The sequence below is a fragment of the Eleginops maclovinus genome, chromosome 21, assembly GCF_036324505.1.
Source record: "Eleginops maclovinus isolate JMC-PN-2008 ecotype Puerto Natales chromosome 21, JC_Emac_rtc_rv5, whole genome shotgun sequence".
NCBI classification, from domain to species: Eukaryota; Metazoa; Chordata; class Actinopteri; order Perciformes; family Eleginopidae; genus Eleginops; species Eleginops maclovinus.
Window position 1 is genome coordinate 12,303,102 of NC_086369.1, and position 14,239 is coordinate 12,317,340.

At 40.7% G+C, this 14,239-nt stretch overlaps 1 protein-coding gene across 3 annotated transcripts in view; it reads right to left on the reverse strand.

Moving 5' to 3' along the window:
- olfm3a (olfactomedin 3a) overlaps nt 1-13,969 on the reverse strand; it is a 28,634-nt gene extending 14,665 nt beyond the window's left edge. For 2 of the 3 annotated variants that reach the window (XM_063912787.1, XM_063912784.1), the window contains exons 1-2: nt 13,764-13,969; nt 168-498 (exon numbers count right to left, since the gene is read on the reverse strand). In XM_063912787.1, coding sequence (XP_063768857.1) covers nt 168-173 — 6 coding nt within the window. In that variant the 5' untranslated portion in view covers nt 174-498; nt 13,764-13,969. Of the gene's footprint in view, nt 1-167; nt 499-13,639; nt 13,696-13,763 lie in introns of those variants that run through there. The other variant, XM_063912785.1, reaches the window with a different exon arrangement.
- Between the last annotated feature and the right edge of the window lie 270 nt (nt 13,970-14,239).

The following is a 14,239-nucleotide window of genomic DNA, read 5'->3' on the forward strand; positions in this document are numbered from 1 at the left end:
GCAAACAAGATACATTATTAGCTACAGCAAACTGCCGCAACTGTAAAGACACATTATTTTAAAGAGGAGCGTAGCAACCTAGGGTTCCTGGATCTTTATGACTCTCATTCAGAGCCAGTGCTGATAGCCTTTTATTTACAAGGCCTGCGGGTGGGTTCTGCACATACCTGCATACAGTTTCATGAATAGCTCATGCCTGAGATATTCATGAAAGAATTCATCAGTGGAGCAGCAGTGGGGAGATGAGATGCCGGTGCAGGCTAGTGTGAAGTTCTGTTCCTGGAGAAGCAGCCGTATGGTGCCATGATCTGCTTTGCTGCTTGCTGTGGCAGTCAGTAGAAGTCTTGATGAAAGGATCATCAGCAGGGTGACACTTTGCTCTGGGAGTTTGCATCCTTTGTGTTGAAAAACAATATCTCACAGGCAACACCCTCCTTTTCTTTTCAACTTTTTAAAGGCTTTGAATGGTCTGCTGCTCCTTTTTGTTTAGTTGCCAATCTGTAAAACCCCAGAGAAAAAGGCAGTGAGAATGTTGACTCAAAGTACTCACTAGAAATACATACATTTTAGAGTCACAGAAACATGGAAGATTGTAATTTGGTCACCAGGATCATCCACGTGTTCTGGTTGGATACTGTGAGAGAAGTAGAGCGTGACAATATTATTTAAAAAAGAAGAACATTGCTAAGAATGTTCCCAAAAATGAGAACAATTCTACAATTGTTTACTGTGCCTAGAGGCTTTGATAATTCCCACTATCCTTCTTCTTAAGCCACCAGCAGGTTGAGGTTTTTAGATTTAATTAAAATGTTGAATAGGTTCTTCTAAAATATGGCCTCACATAGTTGCTCTTAGTCATGCTTCATTTGCAATACCGCATTTTTTTCTTGGTATTTCAAAATGTTTTCATTTTTAACTCAACTCAAGAACACCATTATTTTAATCACAAAGGTTTGTCTTGTGTGCCTAACAGGAGGCATCCATGTACTGTAGAGGGGGAGAATAACGGAGAAAGAAAAATAGAAAAATAAGGGAGAAAAATGATAGTAACACAGAAGCTCTACTGGGGATGTGTTGAAGGTACACTTCAACACACCTACATTTGGAGAGGCAGACTGAGGAGGTAAAACAGCTTTCTTTCATTGTACACTAAACTGCTCACCTTCATGGTTAATCCCTCACATCGGAAAGATCCGCCTAACCTTCACATCTCAAATGCAGTACGTTGGGGGAAAATATTGTGTCTAAATAATGGTATTATCGAGATCAAATTGTGCATTTTCTGCTCCCCCATGCAGTTCATCTGGTATATTTGTGCTGTTTTAGGAGGCGTGCTGTGCTCAGACTGAAACACAGTGTTCCCTCCGTGGCAGATAAAAAAATTCTCCTGTCATAGTAGAAAGCAACAGGGAACGAAAACGCTTTTCATTACACCACTTTAAGCACTGCTTACCAATGAGCCCTACAGAGTGATCCGCAGCCCCATTTGTTGAAGAGGAAACTTTGACACTGGGATTGGAAAATAGGCTTACATCTGTATTTGATAATTAGCCAAGTGTGACCTCCGGTTTTCGAGTGATGTGATAAAATGATTCAATCCAATTTATAAAGTAGATTAGGGAAAAATAACAATCCAAGCTTGATGCAATGCCTGTTCACGCTGGTATAATTGCGTCTTCATAGAGCAGGTTTTAATAGAGCTGGTTCACACAGTTAAGTTGGAGTAATTAAAATTAAACAGACTTTATACTGGAGGAATATTCTGATTGTGAACGTTCTACTGTTTGGTTTGTGTAATGCTGTCATCTCTACCTATGTATTTAGAATTCCTCTGGATTTTTACAACTCCATTAGTGGCCATTTATTGGATGTTGCTATTTATTCTACTATCTCCATCTCATCTCATCCTGCCTCTTTGAGCTCCTCTGAACAGGTCAGACTCACATTCCTTCTCCTCTATCTTCTTGTGTGTCCTTGAGAGCCAACCATTTCTTTTGATGTATCAAAGAATGTGTGTCAAATATGAGGATTTTTCCAGCAGTACAACACCAGATCCTGCGCACACCTGAACATTTTAGCTTGTGTCTAAATGTAGCATGTGTTTGTCTACCTGCATTTATTTGTCCAGACGTCATCTCATGAATGGTCTTAGGAGCATTGTTGTTGACTGTAGAACTCCCTGTGGCATTAACTTAGCAGGAAAAGCTGATGAGCATACCCAGCTGTATAGGGAAGCATGAGCAGCAGTCTAAATACTCTTGTATCATCACAACCTTTGCCTCTCCTTCCTCCCCTACACTTCAAAAAGTTTACCCTCCAGGACTTGTCACTTATGTTGATGAGCTGATTGGCACTTTAAAGCATATTTACAAATCCCTCGATGTAGCCAGTAGGTGTGAAGAGACTTTAAATGGAAATGTCCCCACTGTGGGATGGACAAAGGATTTTTGATTCTGATCGAGCAGACAGAGACAATAGCCAATGAAGAAATGCTTTTGTTCGCTGGTTTTGAATGGGTTTCATTTGCATTCAGCTTGTTCCAGGTAGAGCCGCTAGCTTTAGATTTGCTCAACAGGAAAAACATGCCACTGAAAAGTAACTAAGGCAGTGTGAAATTGGGCATTGACATATTGATTCCAGAAAAAAGACAGACTGAATTTAAAATGAACACACCTATTGTTGTTTACTTATATATTTCAGGGATGTTACCCCATGGAGTAACATATAATGATATCACCTAGTGAAACACAAGCTACATGTGAAAGATGTGTGTGTTACACTGCCACCTATCTGCAAAACCAAAACATAACAATCCAAGCTGAAATGAACACTTTTTTTCATCTTGTTTTATCGTGTTCTTCATTCAAAAGAGACACATCTCAAGACAACACACACCTACAAAACAGCTTTGAGCTTTAGCAAAACTTTGCCGCCAAATCCTCAACAAAGCCAGGGAAGGATGAAGAACCGAAACTCCAATTTCCTACCAAAGCCTGTTCACGATCAAATCTCTTTTTTTATCCAAACATTATTAAAACACAGCTCACCGTCACCAACAGCAAACCAGAACATTGTGCGGAAAACATTCTAACCACTCTCTATATAATGAGATGTCAGGGATGTTAACAGTATGTGATGTTTGGATGTATATACTTGTTATGAGGATTCGATGTCAATCAACAAACAAATCTGATGCATTTAGAGACAACTACATAGAAAAACCATGTGGAAATAAAACGAATGAAGCATGAGGTTAGAGTCCCATAGGCTGCCTCTTCAGATGAGTGAGAGTCTCATGTGCTCAGAGCTTTGGGCAAAAGGTCACCACAGCAGCACTGTTGCCTCGGAGTATTTGAGGCAACCAAAGAAGCACCTTGAGGGCACTTGGACTTTGAGATAGTTTGGGATTGCACTTGAATGGGCCAAGTGCAGCTCTGCAGTGACATGAAGCATTGGCAATATTCCATTGGGGAATATACCCTGGTAAAAGGAATGCTTTTAAGAGGGGCATTTCAGCACTTACAGCATTAAGTACCTTGGATTGTACCACAGCCAAAAAAGAGTTACATTCTAATGTTGTATGCTGAAGATTATTTCCATTTAGCAAGCGGATTACACTCTGCATGTCACCCTCCCTATACACCATTAGCAGTTATTACCCACCCATCACTATGGCACCCGGGTCACAATACACCAGTATCAAGCATGAGCACTGGAATGCATCGAGACAGCAATGAGCAATCATCCCAGGAACGAACACACACACACACACACACACACACACACACACACACACACACACACACACACACACACACACACACACACACACACACACACACACACACACACACACACACACACACACACACACACACACACACACACACACACACACACACACACACACACACACACACACACACACACACACACACACACACACACACACACACACACACACACACACACACACACACACACACACACACACACACACACACACACACACACACACACACACACACACACACACACACACACACACACACACACACACACACACACACACACACACACACACACACACACACACACACACACACACACACGTCCCCTATCCTCTGTTCCAGAATTGCCTTCATGCCCTTCTGCTCGATTCATCTACAGAAACTTTATATGCTATTGCTGTATCATCCTTCCTCTGTCATTCCCTCTGCTGTTTTATTCCTTTTCCATTCTCCCCTTGCTCTTTTCTGGCATTAGTAGCTCAGCAACATCAAATGGTATTTGGTGGTGGAGAAAAATAGAGGGGAAAGAAACAACAAATTGAATGTGAGGGGTCTTTTGTCATTCTGCAGAAACTGGTGGGTTCTAAAGAGCTTTGATGTTTGAGTGGACCTAAAGCTGTCCTCTACTGATTAAACAGTTCAGCTATAATTTATTAAACAGTATATTCCAAATGGAGCTAATTAATGGTCCCCTGTACACTTGTTGACCACACTTTTTTGTAGTATTTCTTTATTATTCGTATTCTATTGTGTAAGTATACATGGACCCTAACACAGTTCTAAGTGATGCACACTGATTATGTGTATCAACAGCTTGGAGCAGCAATAATTTATGTTGCTACTAAGTAATTAGAATTGTAGTGCTAAATTAAGTGGTTTCCAACAGTACATTTCTACCTTAAACCCTGTCGCACTGTTTCTGTCAACACTTGAAAGCTGTGGAAAGATCACACAGCATGTCTACCACCTGCAGATTCAACATCACACCTGTATCCTCATATGCCGCCTGCTATTCACCTCTTATTTTCATTCACTTACCATTAGGGCCAAATGGAGGCAATGAAGAAAAGCATCATTTGTTCTGCGTGAGCTTCAGAGTCTTATTTTGCAAGCTGATAAAAAGTGAATCCTTCCTTTTCAATCAAGTCTTTCAATCCGTGCTTTCCCTCAACCCGGATTTTCCTTGTTATATAGGCGTATGTCGTGGGGGTTAAGTAATGTTGAATCAAAATCGTCTACTGAAAAGATACACAGCAATAGAAATAAAGAAGTGTAGCTCTGCACCTTGTATTTTGCAGGACCTTTACTCTCAGCAGACTTGCTAATTTCACAAACTTTCCTTGCCAGAAGAAAGATTATTTCTATCACTTCAGGATAAAAGATACTTTCCTTGACGTGATGTTGCTTCTTCAAATGATCACAGCTAGTTGCATTGCACACGGCACCAATTAGCTCTTATATAATTGCCTCTTGAATGCAAGAAGTTGAGTGGTCTCTGGTGTACGACTCCCTCTTTGTTTGGACCAAAATTAGATCTCTTGAATGTACACCACAACACAATAGGCCTTTGCTTATTAGTCCCATTTGATATCTAAGAAATTGCTGCCCAAGTTTTGATCTGAATTGGGGGTGTAATGTACCCCTTGCTAGATTATACTAATTTCGCCAAAGGGTTATCGAGCAATTAACAGGAAACCAAACTAGCTTTTCTCCTGAGGAAATGCAGGATTCTCCCGGTGGATATCCTAGAAATAAAGCTCTGTGGTGCAATACAATGCACATGAATTGCTGTTACTTGAGAACTATGCATTTGAAAAGATATACCTAGCACAATTAGAGTTGATCCTTTGATAATTATAAACCAGTTAACACAGTTTGGTTTATTCTATTTGGAAAGATCTCAGGCCATTTGTTGGATGTTAACTGCATGAATAACTATATTATATTACAAGCCTGACTCAAATGAGAATTATTACCTTTTTCCATGCATAAACTTAGCTAAATGTGTTGGTTACTGTAACTCCTTCTGTGGAGTAGCCGTATCAGTTCCTTCACCTAAATTAAGACCTAAACTCAATGTTAACAAACTAATTACATGTCAGGAAATGCTGTGTGAATAGCAGCACCATCTACAGCCTCCTAAGAGTTTCCTTTAAACCTATGATTTTCTTTCAGGGAGCTAAGCACTGCAGGTTTCAAGGTGACAGAAAAGCACAAAGAACATTGCTGATAAACACTAAGCTACTAAAACCTGTACATCAATTTACTTTCTATTGGTGTAGACTCATGGCTGGGTCTGCAATCTACGTTCTAATGTTTCATGCCTACCACTCAGGCCTAGCATAATGCCTTACAGAAGAACACACTGTCTGCTGATGAGGATCGCCTCACTGATTGGCTCAACAGCAGTGCTGAATGAGTGATTATACACTGAATGCTTGCAGCAAATGTACAATTGTCTTCCTTCAAATCTCACTCACTTCTAATCATGACACTTATCCTTGCATGATACGGTTTTGCTCCTGCGTTGGACATGAAAGCTGTTATTCTGCAGAGCTGTGGGGAACAAACAATCTTTCTGCTTTCTTGCATGAGTACAAAGACTTGGGGAAATGTCAGCTTGCCCATGCTGAACCGCAGCGGGACCATACTGCTTGTGCATGATCAGGTTCAGCAAAAGTTCATGTTTTAGGTCATTTTTTGAATTGAAGCTATACTTTTATCCGTCAAACTGAATAACGGACTCACACACAGCAGTTAATGGTCCAATATTGGCATCACTATAACACTTATTGAGCATCCTGTTCTCACAGCATTTAAAAAACCTTAAAGGCAGTGAGAAGGATTGCTTGTTCTAAACCAGAAATGCTTATTTACTCGTTTGTAGTATCACCACCTACACTGCTGCTCTATCCACCCACACTTTTTAATCATAAACTCAGACCCTATTCTGTGGGGATTGTTCAAAGTCCTTTAGGGGACTAGCGGAAATAATCAACTGAAAGAGATATGAAGTGGTTTCAACAAGCAGGGAAAATTACAACATTTCATCACCTCTCCTGCCACATATTGATAATCACATGCCGATCAAATCTCAAAGCCTGAGGTTATTTGAGGCTACTGGTTTCCATTAGGCCTCGGGAATATATTAAAAGCGCTGTGGGAGCGGTTAACAAAGACAGCAAACTGTTTCTCCGAATTGAATCCACTGTTTCAGTCTTCTCAAAACATGCCCAAACTCCCACTGCCTTCTGTGTAACCTTACTCCAATATATATCTCACGGTATGCGCCTCAACCATTGTCTCTGTCTATCTCCTGACTCTTTTATTGTGACTATATTTTCAAATCTACAAACCTTTGCATCACTTTTCAAGGACCTGATCCTTGCAAACTTGTGAGGGAAAAGTGAAACGACACTGAATCTGTACATAAAAGATACCGATTAATTCCATCAGTATTGAGATCGCATATCAAGCCTGGACTCCAACACAGTAAAATCTAAAAAAACATTCTAAAAATAGTGGTGCTAATGTTAGCGCATAACTAGCTTTATGTAGCCTACTCTCACATCCTACATTTAACACAATGGCATGCAACAGCTTTGCCATCGAACGCATATTTAGGACTTCTTGGTACCTGCTTTATCGAGTCGCTTGATGCTTTAAAACTTCAGCCAGACAAGATGATTTCAACTAGCTCATGACGCTCACGCTAGTTTCATTTTCTAGAGTCACTTGGAGACATTTGTAAATTCAGCTGACAAAATCACCATTTGCTGGTGAAAAAATGAGAAGTCTGCTTTTGTATAAGTCTGAAACAAACCACCAGTTTTAAAAACATGACTATTATTTTGTATTTATGTGTGAGAATGGAAAATTTGTCAGGCAGAAGCAGCAGTAGGTAATAGGGATGGGAGTAGCGAACGGTCAATTGCATGTCTAATGCAGCAGAGGGAAAATTGAATGAAACTCCAAGAGAATGTTTTGTATGTGTAGTCAGGGTCTGGTATCCCGATTTCAGCCTTCACTGCAGCTTAATACTGCACACTGACTCATCTTCTTCCCTGTGTTTAACCCCCATGTCTCCCCTTTCTATCAGCCCACCATGCATACGATTTGGTTTAAATACTGCCATCTCTTCATTATTTCGTAGCTCTGAGCACACACGCTCTCTCGGAGTCTGCCTGTGTCTGTATGATTAAGGTGAGGGTCAGTTCATTCTCTCAAAAGCCCCGCGAAGAGAAGTGCCGTAAATCCTCATTCAACCAAGCCCCACACAGATGTAAAGTGACCCCTGAAACGTGTCATTAAAATGTCAGTCTGGCTGGCTCAAATGCTCAAAGCCAATGAACCTCTCTGCAGCTGAAGCTCTCAGCTAACCACCGTCCCTGAGCATATTCATTTCCAATGCAAAATGCCCTCTCTAGTTTTTCAAATTAAGTGCAGAAATAGTCCTTGCTCCTCTCTTCGTGTACATGTAATGTCAATAATTACAGTAACATTGAGAAATAAAGGCCTGTCTTTATTCAACATGGTTCTGAAGTGATTAGGCTGATACTAGAATCTGGAAAGCTCTTAAAAAGCACCACGGCTTTCCTTTTGAACTTCGAACCAACTCTTAAGGAAGGAACAGAAATTAGATTCCATAACATTCATTCCCTCTTAACTAAATATGGCTTGTTATGTGAGGAAGTGAGGCTATATAGACATAATAGCTGAGCTCACATTATGTAATCTACTAATGCACTGTGAGCATTTCAAATTAAAGAAAAGCCTTAATCTCAGAGGAAAAGGGAGTTTTCCCACGGACTGCAGACACATAACACATACACATTAGGGTAGAACGTACAGTCGCATAGTAGGGGGTCCAGAGTGCTGCACTGCCTTGGAGGCTTGTTTCAACTCAAAGGATTAGACCACTGATGTGTGACATCATCATTCTGCTCAAATAGGGTTTAGTTCACATAAATATTCAAGTGCACAACAATGGCCTTTAACTATGTCTGATACCACTTGAAAATGTATGCATTTTATCCTACTGTACGAGTTACATACAGTTTTGATGCTGCAACATAGTAGTATGTATGTATGTATGTATGTATGTATGTATGTATGTATGTATGTATGTATGTATGTATGTATGTATGTATGTATGTATGTATGTATGTATGTATGTATGTATTGCAGAGTTTTTTGCTAAGGTCACCCATTCTGCAAATCAACACAATTTCAATGAATAAAAAAATAGTCATAGGAACCAGAAATGGTAATAATTTTCGGCTGTAGTGAAACATAAAGAGGGCCTGGACAGAATTTGATAGCTTTAAAATGATAACAGCACTTGGGGGGCGTATCGTTTCTTTCCAAATGAAAATGCCAATCTCCCAGGTAGAATATTCCCCCTCTCCGAGTGTGACAGGACTTCAAATAGCCGTGATGTGGATAAGGCTGTATAGGAGATGTGAGCTAAATATCAAATCCATCAGAGGCAGGTCGATAGGTGTGACCTTGTACGGAACATCCTTTCTAACTTGCGTCGGAGCGAACACATTTATCATGACTGCAACAATACAGGAGCATCATTTCAGGGGGAAACAGTGGATGGGACATATTTCCGTTTCTTATTCTTGTTGTCAGCTATCCAGTGGAGGAAGAGATCAATATTTGAGTCAAAGCCGCAATATTACACTGCAGTAAATACTTAAATACAAGCTCTATACGTGCACAAAACTTGGATTAATACTGTGAGATAACCTTGAAGGTGACACGCTTTTATGCAAGCTGTCACAAGCCAAGACATTTAAAACAATCTGGGATGGATCCTACGATATTTGTTTTAGGTAGCTTACTAACCGATTCATGAATAGCAACTAACCCTGTCAAATAAAGCACAAGTACCCCACATTGTACCCAAGAACAGTATGCAAGTTTGCTGATTCCGGTTTATGTTTTTTTATTCCGGGTCAGGACGATTGGTTTACATCCTAATGCCAAGCTTACGTTTCTGAGTTTCACAGAAAAGTGACAAAATAAAATTTGACTGTAGTTTCCACTACATTTATATTAATATAAAGATGACAAATGTTCTACCGCAGCGAAGCGTCACCACTTTTTGTGTTAAAATGTAAAACTGTGGTATAGTAACGTGATGTAAAAACGTGATGAAATCAGTTGAAATAGATAATGTCATGCGTACAGTATGGCAATGTGTAGCCACAGGTTTTAAACAGCGGTGCTAGATGAGGTATAGAGCAGGAGAATGAGTAGCTAAACCTTGAAAACGGTGATATTAAAAGTTAGATTGTGTTTTTGGCAGACCAAACAGAATTGAATACCAATGCTCATGAAGTATTTACTGAATAAATCCTTGCTTTATGTTGCCCAGCACTGCGAAACAAAGACAGAGGCAGGGACAAAAGAAACAATTCATAAATACACACAAACCCACATTATACACATGTACAGTGGTAATTGCCAAACCAACCAACACCGGCATTTTCAAATAATTAATAATTCACAGAATCAATTATGCAGTCACTCACAGAGACGGGCAAGGTCTGCTTCAAAGACAATAATAACCCTAACTCAAAAGACAGCCTTCTCCTTTATATTTCACCCACACGAGGCAGGTATAGGGTGACCAGGTAGGGTGGCCAGACGTCCGGCTTTAGGCCGGACAGTCCGGCTTTTCAATGCCCTGTCCGGCGTCCGGCGCAGCATCAAGCCGGACGCCGGACAGGGCATTGAAAAGCCGGACGTCTGGCCACCCTAGGCAGGTATAACCAAAACAATGGTATTCAATTATCTTCATTAAGAGGGACTTCTAGGTGTTTGAGATTGATGCAGCTTTTCTCCAAAGAGGTTGGCTATCTTTATCTTTTTCCAACCTTATTCATTAAACACGAACCTTCCTTTACTTTCATTTTCTTCAGATCTAATCTTTCCCTTTCAAGCTGAGGAATGTCTTTTTGGAAAGTCTACCTGTTAAATGTTTTAACAGGTGCTGCCAAGATCTATTGTAAGCCGTCTTCCCTCGCCCCGTGAGATTTGCCTCCCTTGTCCTTGGCTGGTAAACACAATCTTCACGCTTGTCCCATACCTGCTATTTAAGAGCTCGCCGGCTCACTTCCTCCCGGGAGAAGCACTACAATTTATTGGCAAGGAGGTCAGAGAGCCTGCTGTCCTGCTCGGGATTCATTGCCATGCACGGATACAATTCCTCGTGCGCAGGATAGCAGAGTGCTCATCTGAACTTATTCAAATGAGAGGGTGTCTTTGAAGCGTTTCACAGGGTTGGGCTTTGTTATGTGTCCCAGTGGATCTGCTGTTGACAGTCTCTCAGGTTTTATAACGAGGGGAGCCTTGGCATGCGCCTAAGGGCTTGTTCACAAGCACTTGCTGTGTCTCTCTGATCACTCCCTCCACTTCCATATCTCGCCTTTTAAATATGGCCTTGAAGACGTGAGGATTTTGAAAGGCAAACAGAGAACAAGACCGTATACAAACCGGGTACAGGTTCGGCTCTACAACACGAGCAACATTTAGTGCACTGAATCATTGATGGCAGTCAGAGGTTTTCCTACAAGGATGATCTGGGAATGACTGATGCCGGGAGTCAACTCACGCTGAAACAATGGATACAGAAACTCATACATGCCTCTCTGCTGACACTCCCTATCTATTACATGACAACCACTGCAGGGTCTGGGATATTAATATTACTCTGGAAGAGAGGATACCAATGACCAACCAACAGGAACCATGATAAGTATGCATTTATGGACATTTAGGAAAAAATGCTTATTTGCTTTCACCCCAGGAGTTAGAAGAGAAGATTGATACCACTCTGTCACCAGTTGTTTGTCCATTTATCACAAACGTATAGGCGATTGAATTTAAGTCTGCACTTCCTCATAGATAAAGATGGATAATCTGTGTTTAGCTGAAGCATAATGGTGTCCATTTAAAACAAAAGCTCAGGTGGCTGATTCACCGAGAGGGAAATCGTTTGAGCAATAATGCGATTTAAATCCAAGAAAATCACCTTTTGGTTTGACAGGCTTTCCACAATTTGCAGATGATGCCTCCAGAATGAGAAGGCCATAATATATGTCTTATAAACATCTACCTCACATTATGTTTTCTCTAGGACTTTAAATCATTAGGAGAGTAAGGTTTTCTTTATTGCCCCTCACAGAGGTTGATTGTGCCCTTCATGTGCTCTGTAGAGAATACAGTCACATCAGGCCACCGGAGTGTTACTGAACGGAGAGCATGTTACCCCATTCATTTGACTAAGAATGGGAACAGAGTGGTAGGACTCAAGAAGTAAGATCATTTCCCAGTTCGTCTGTGTAATGAGTACATTTTCCAGGATGTTTTTCTGAGGACTGTGATGAGCTGAGAGCCAGGATCGTGCTTTAAAAATGATTGCCACTCAATCCCTATCTGTGCTGACCAAGCACTCTGCCTGCATGTTTAATGCACTGCTATGGGCTAGTGAGTAATATAGGTGATAGGAAAAGTAAAAAATGAAGTGTACATGAGGCGATAACCCATCTGTCAAGCAGAGGTGCTATAAATGTTCTGCAGCGAATGTAAAGAAGGATCCAGTAAATAGGGATGGATTTACATTTTGCGTACTGTACATCAGCAGATTTATGAGGGGAGTTGTTTTAGGGAGCATTAGGGGTCTATTAGAGGAGTTAAAATCCCCATCTTTGACATGTGTGCCTGCTTCTCTCTCTCCCCCTTCTCCCCCACAGGCACACATTTAGCAGCTTTAAGTTCATTTTTATGACTTTTTTTACGCACCTTAAACACAACACTGGTAATACGGACATTACATCCGAAAACCAGACATTGAATTATCCTTTATAAGAACTTTATCCGACTTAATTTGTGATTTGGTTTAGTATTTTGTTCTGCTTGTTGTAGCCAGAGAGGTGGTTATACTCCACCAGTTCTGCTCAGGCTGCATTTCGTTGTGTGTGCTATATAATCTGCCAAGATGAACGACCAAAGGATTAATGAGTACATGGGTTCGTGGTGGATTCTTATATTTCATCACAATTTGCCCCTTAGGAATTATAAATATTACCATAGGTTACCTAACCCTGGAAATAAACATTCTTTTTTATCTTGTACCAATCCCCCTATTTCTAAGACATTTATGCTGTTGCAGCAGGATTAACCATTCCACAGAGAATTTATGTTGCATTAAAGTTGGGAAGCTTCCACTCTACCTCATGTGAACCAGAGGAGCCTGTGCTCAGTTGTCCAATCAGAGCCACCAGTGTGACTGTGACAGCTCCTGGTCTTCGTAAGATATTCAATTAAAAGCCCTTTTAACTTAATTACATTTATTTGTCCAAGATCAAAAAGCAAATGTTTTTGTTCTACGTCAAAAGAAAGTTCTGATAATTGAGTAATTAGTATCTTTCTGCTGGGACAAGAAAGCAATCAATGCCCCTCATTAAGAACAGCCCCCGGCTGTGTGTATTTGCTGCTGACATTCAGATTTTTTCAGCCCCACTTTATCACTAATTGCAAATATTAGAATTAGAAAACTGAAAGGGTTATTTCGCCACTAAAAACAGAACATGAGGAGTTATGGTAGAGAGGCGCTTTTTCAGCAATCCGATGGTGATCTCTAGGAACAGTTGTTACTTGTTGTAGCTTCAGAATATCACTTATTACATTTTCACCACCAAAAACATCCACAAGAGCTCTGACATGGTTGTTGTCATTCTCTCTGTCTTACTCTAGAGGCAGGTCAAAGAACTACATCTGCAACATGATGACAGTAACTAACCTAAACTATTATTCTTTGAATTTCCAATGAGTACCTTTTTGGCTATAGCTAGCATGACCATTGTTGGGAATGACGGCCAGAAGTGGTGAGATCTTGTACGGACAGAAGAATATTTATTTTGGTTAGGATATTGGTTCAAGGATAAGAGATCAACTCACCGGATTCAGAGAAGAGCAGCAGGAGGCAGGGGTTCCAGATCATTCTTTTTTTCTCTTATAGTTTGTTCATTTGTTACTTTTTGTTTGCTGAATGAAGGATTATTTACGCAGACAAACAATTGGATTGTGAGGAGCCAACATGAGGCCAGCCAGCCCCCTGTGTTCAGGAAAGGGATTTACTACAGGTGAGCTGGCTGAGCGATTGATTGGTTCCGCCCCTCCAGGATGGGGAGGGACCAGGTATGGGAGGGGGATTTTCATGCTCCCCAAAGAATGTCTCCAAGTGACTCTTATCCCCTAACTTTTGCTCTAGCGCCACCAGCAGGTTGTCATTCCTGTTTCCTAGGGACATATACGATATTTCCCCCACTTTTCAAAATACCACATACATTTTCATCAGCATTACTTTGTGTGTAGATCTGATTGGCAACACTTAGCACACCTATATGCCAAACTTCACATGGTAATGTTGTATC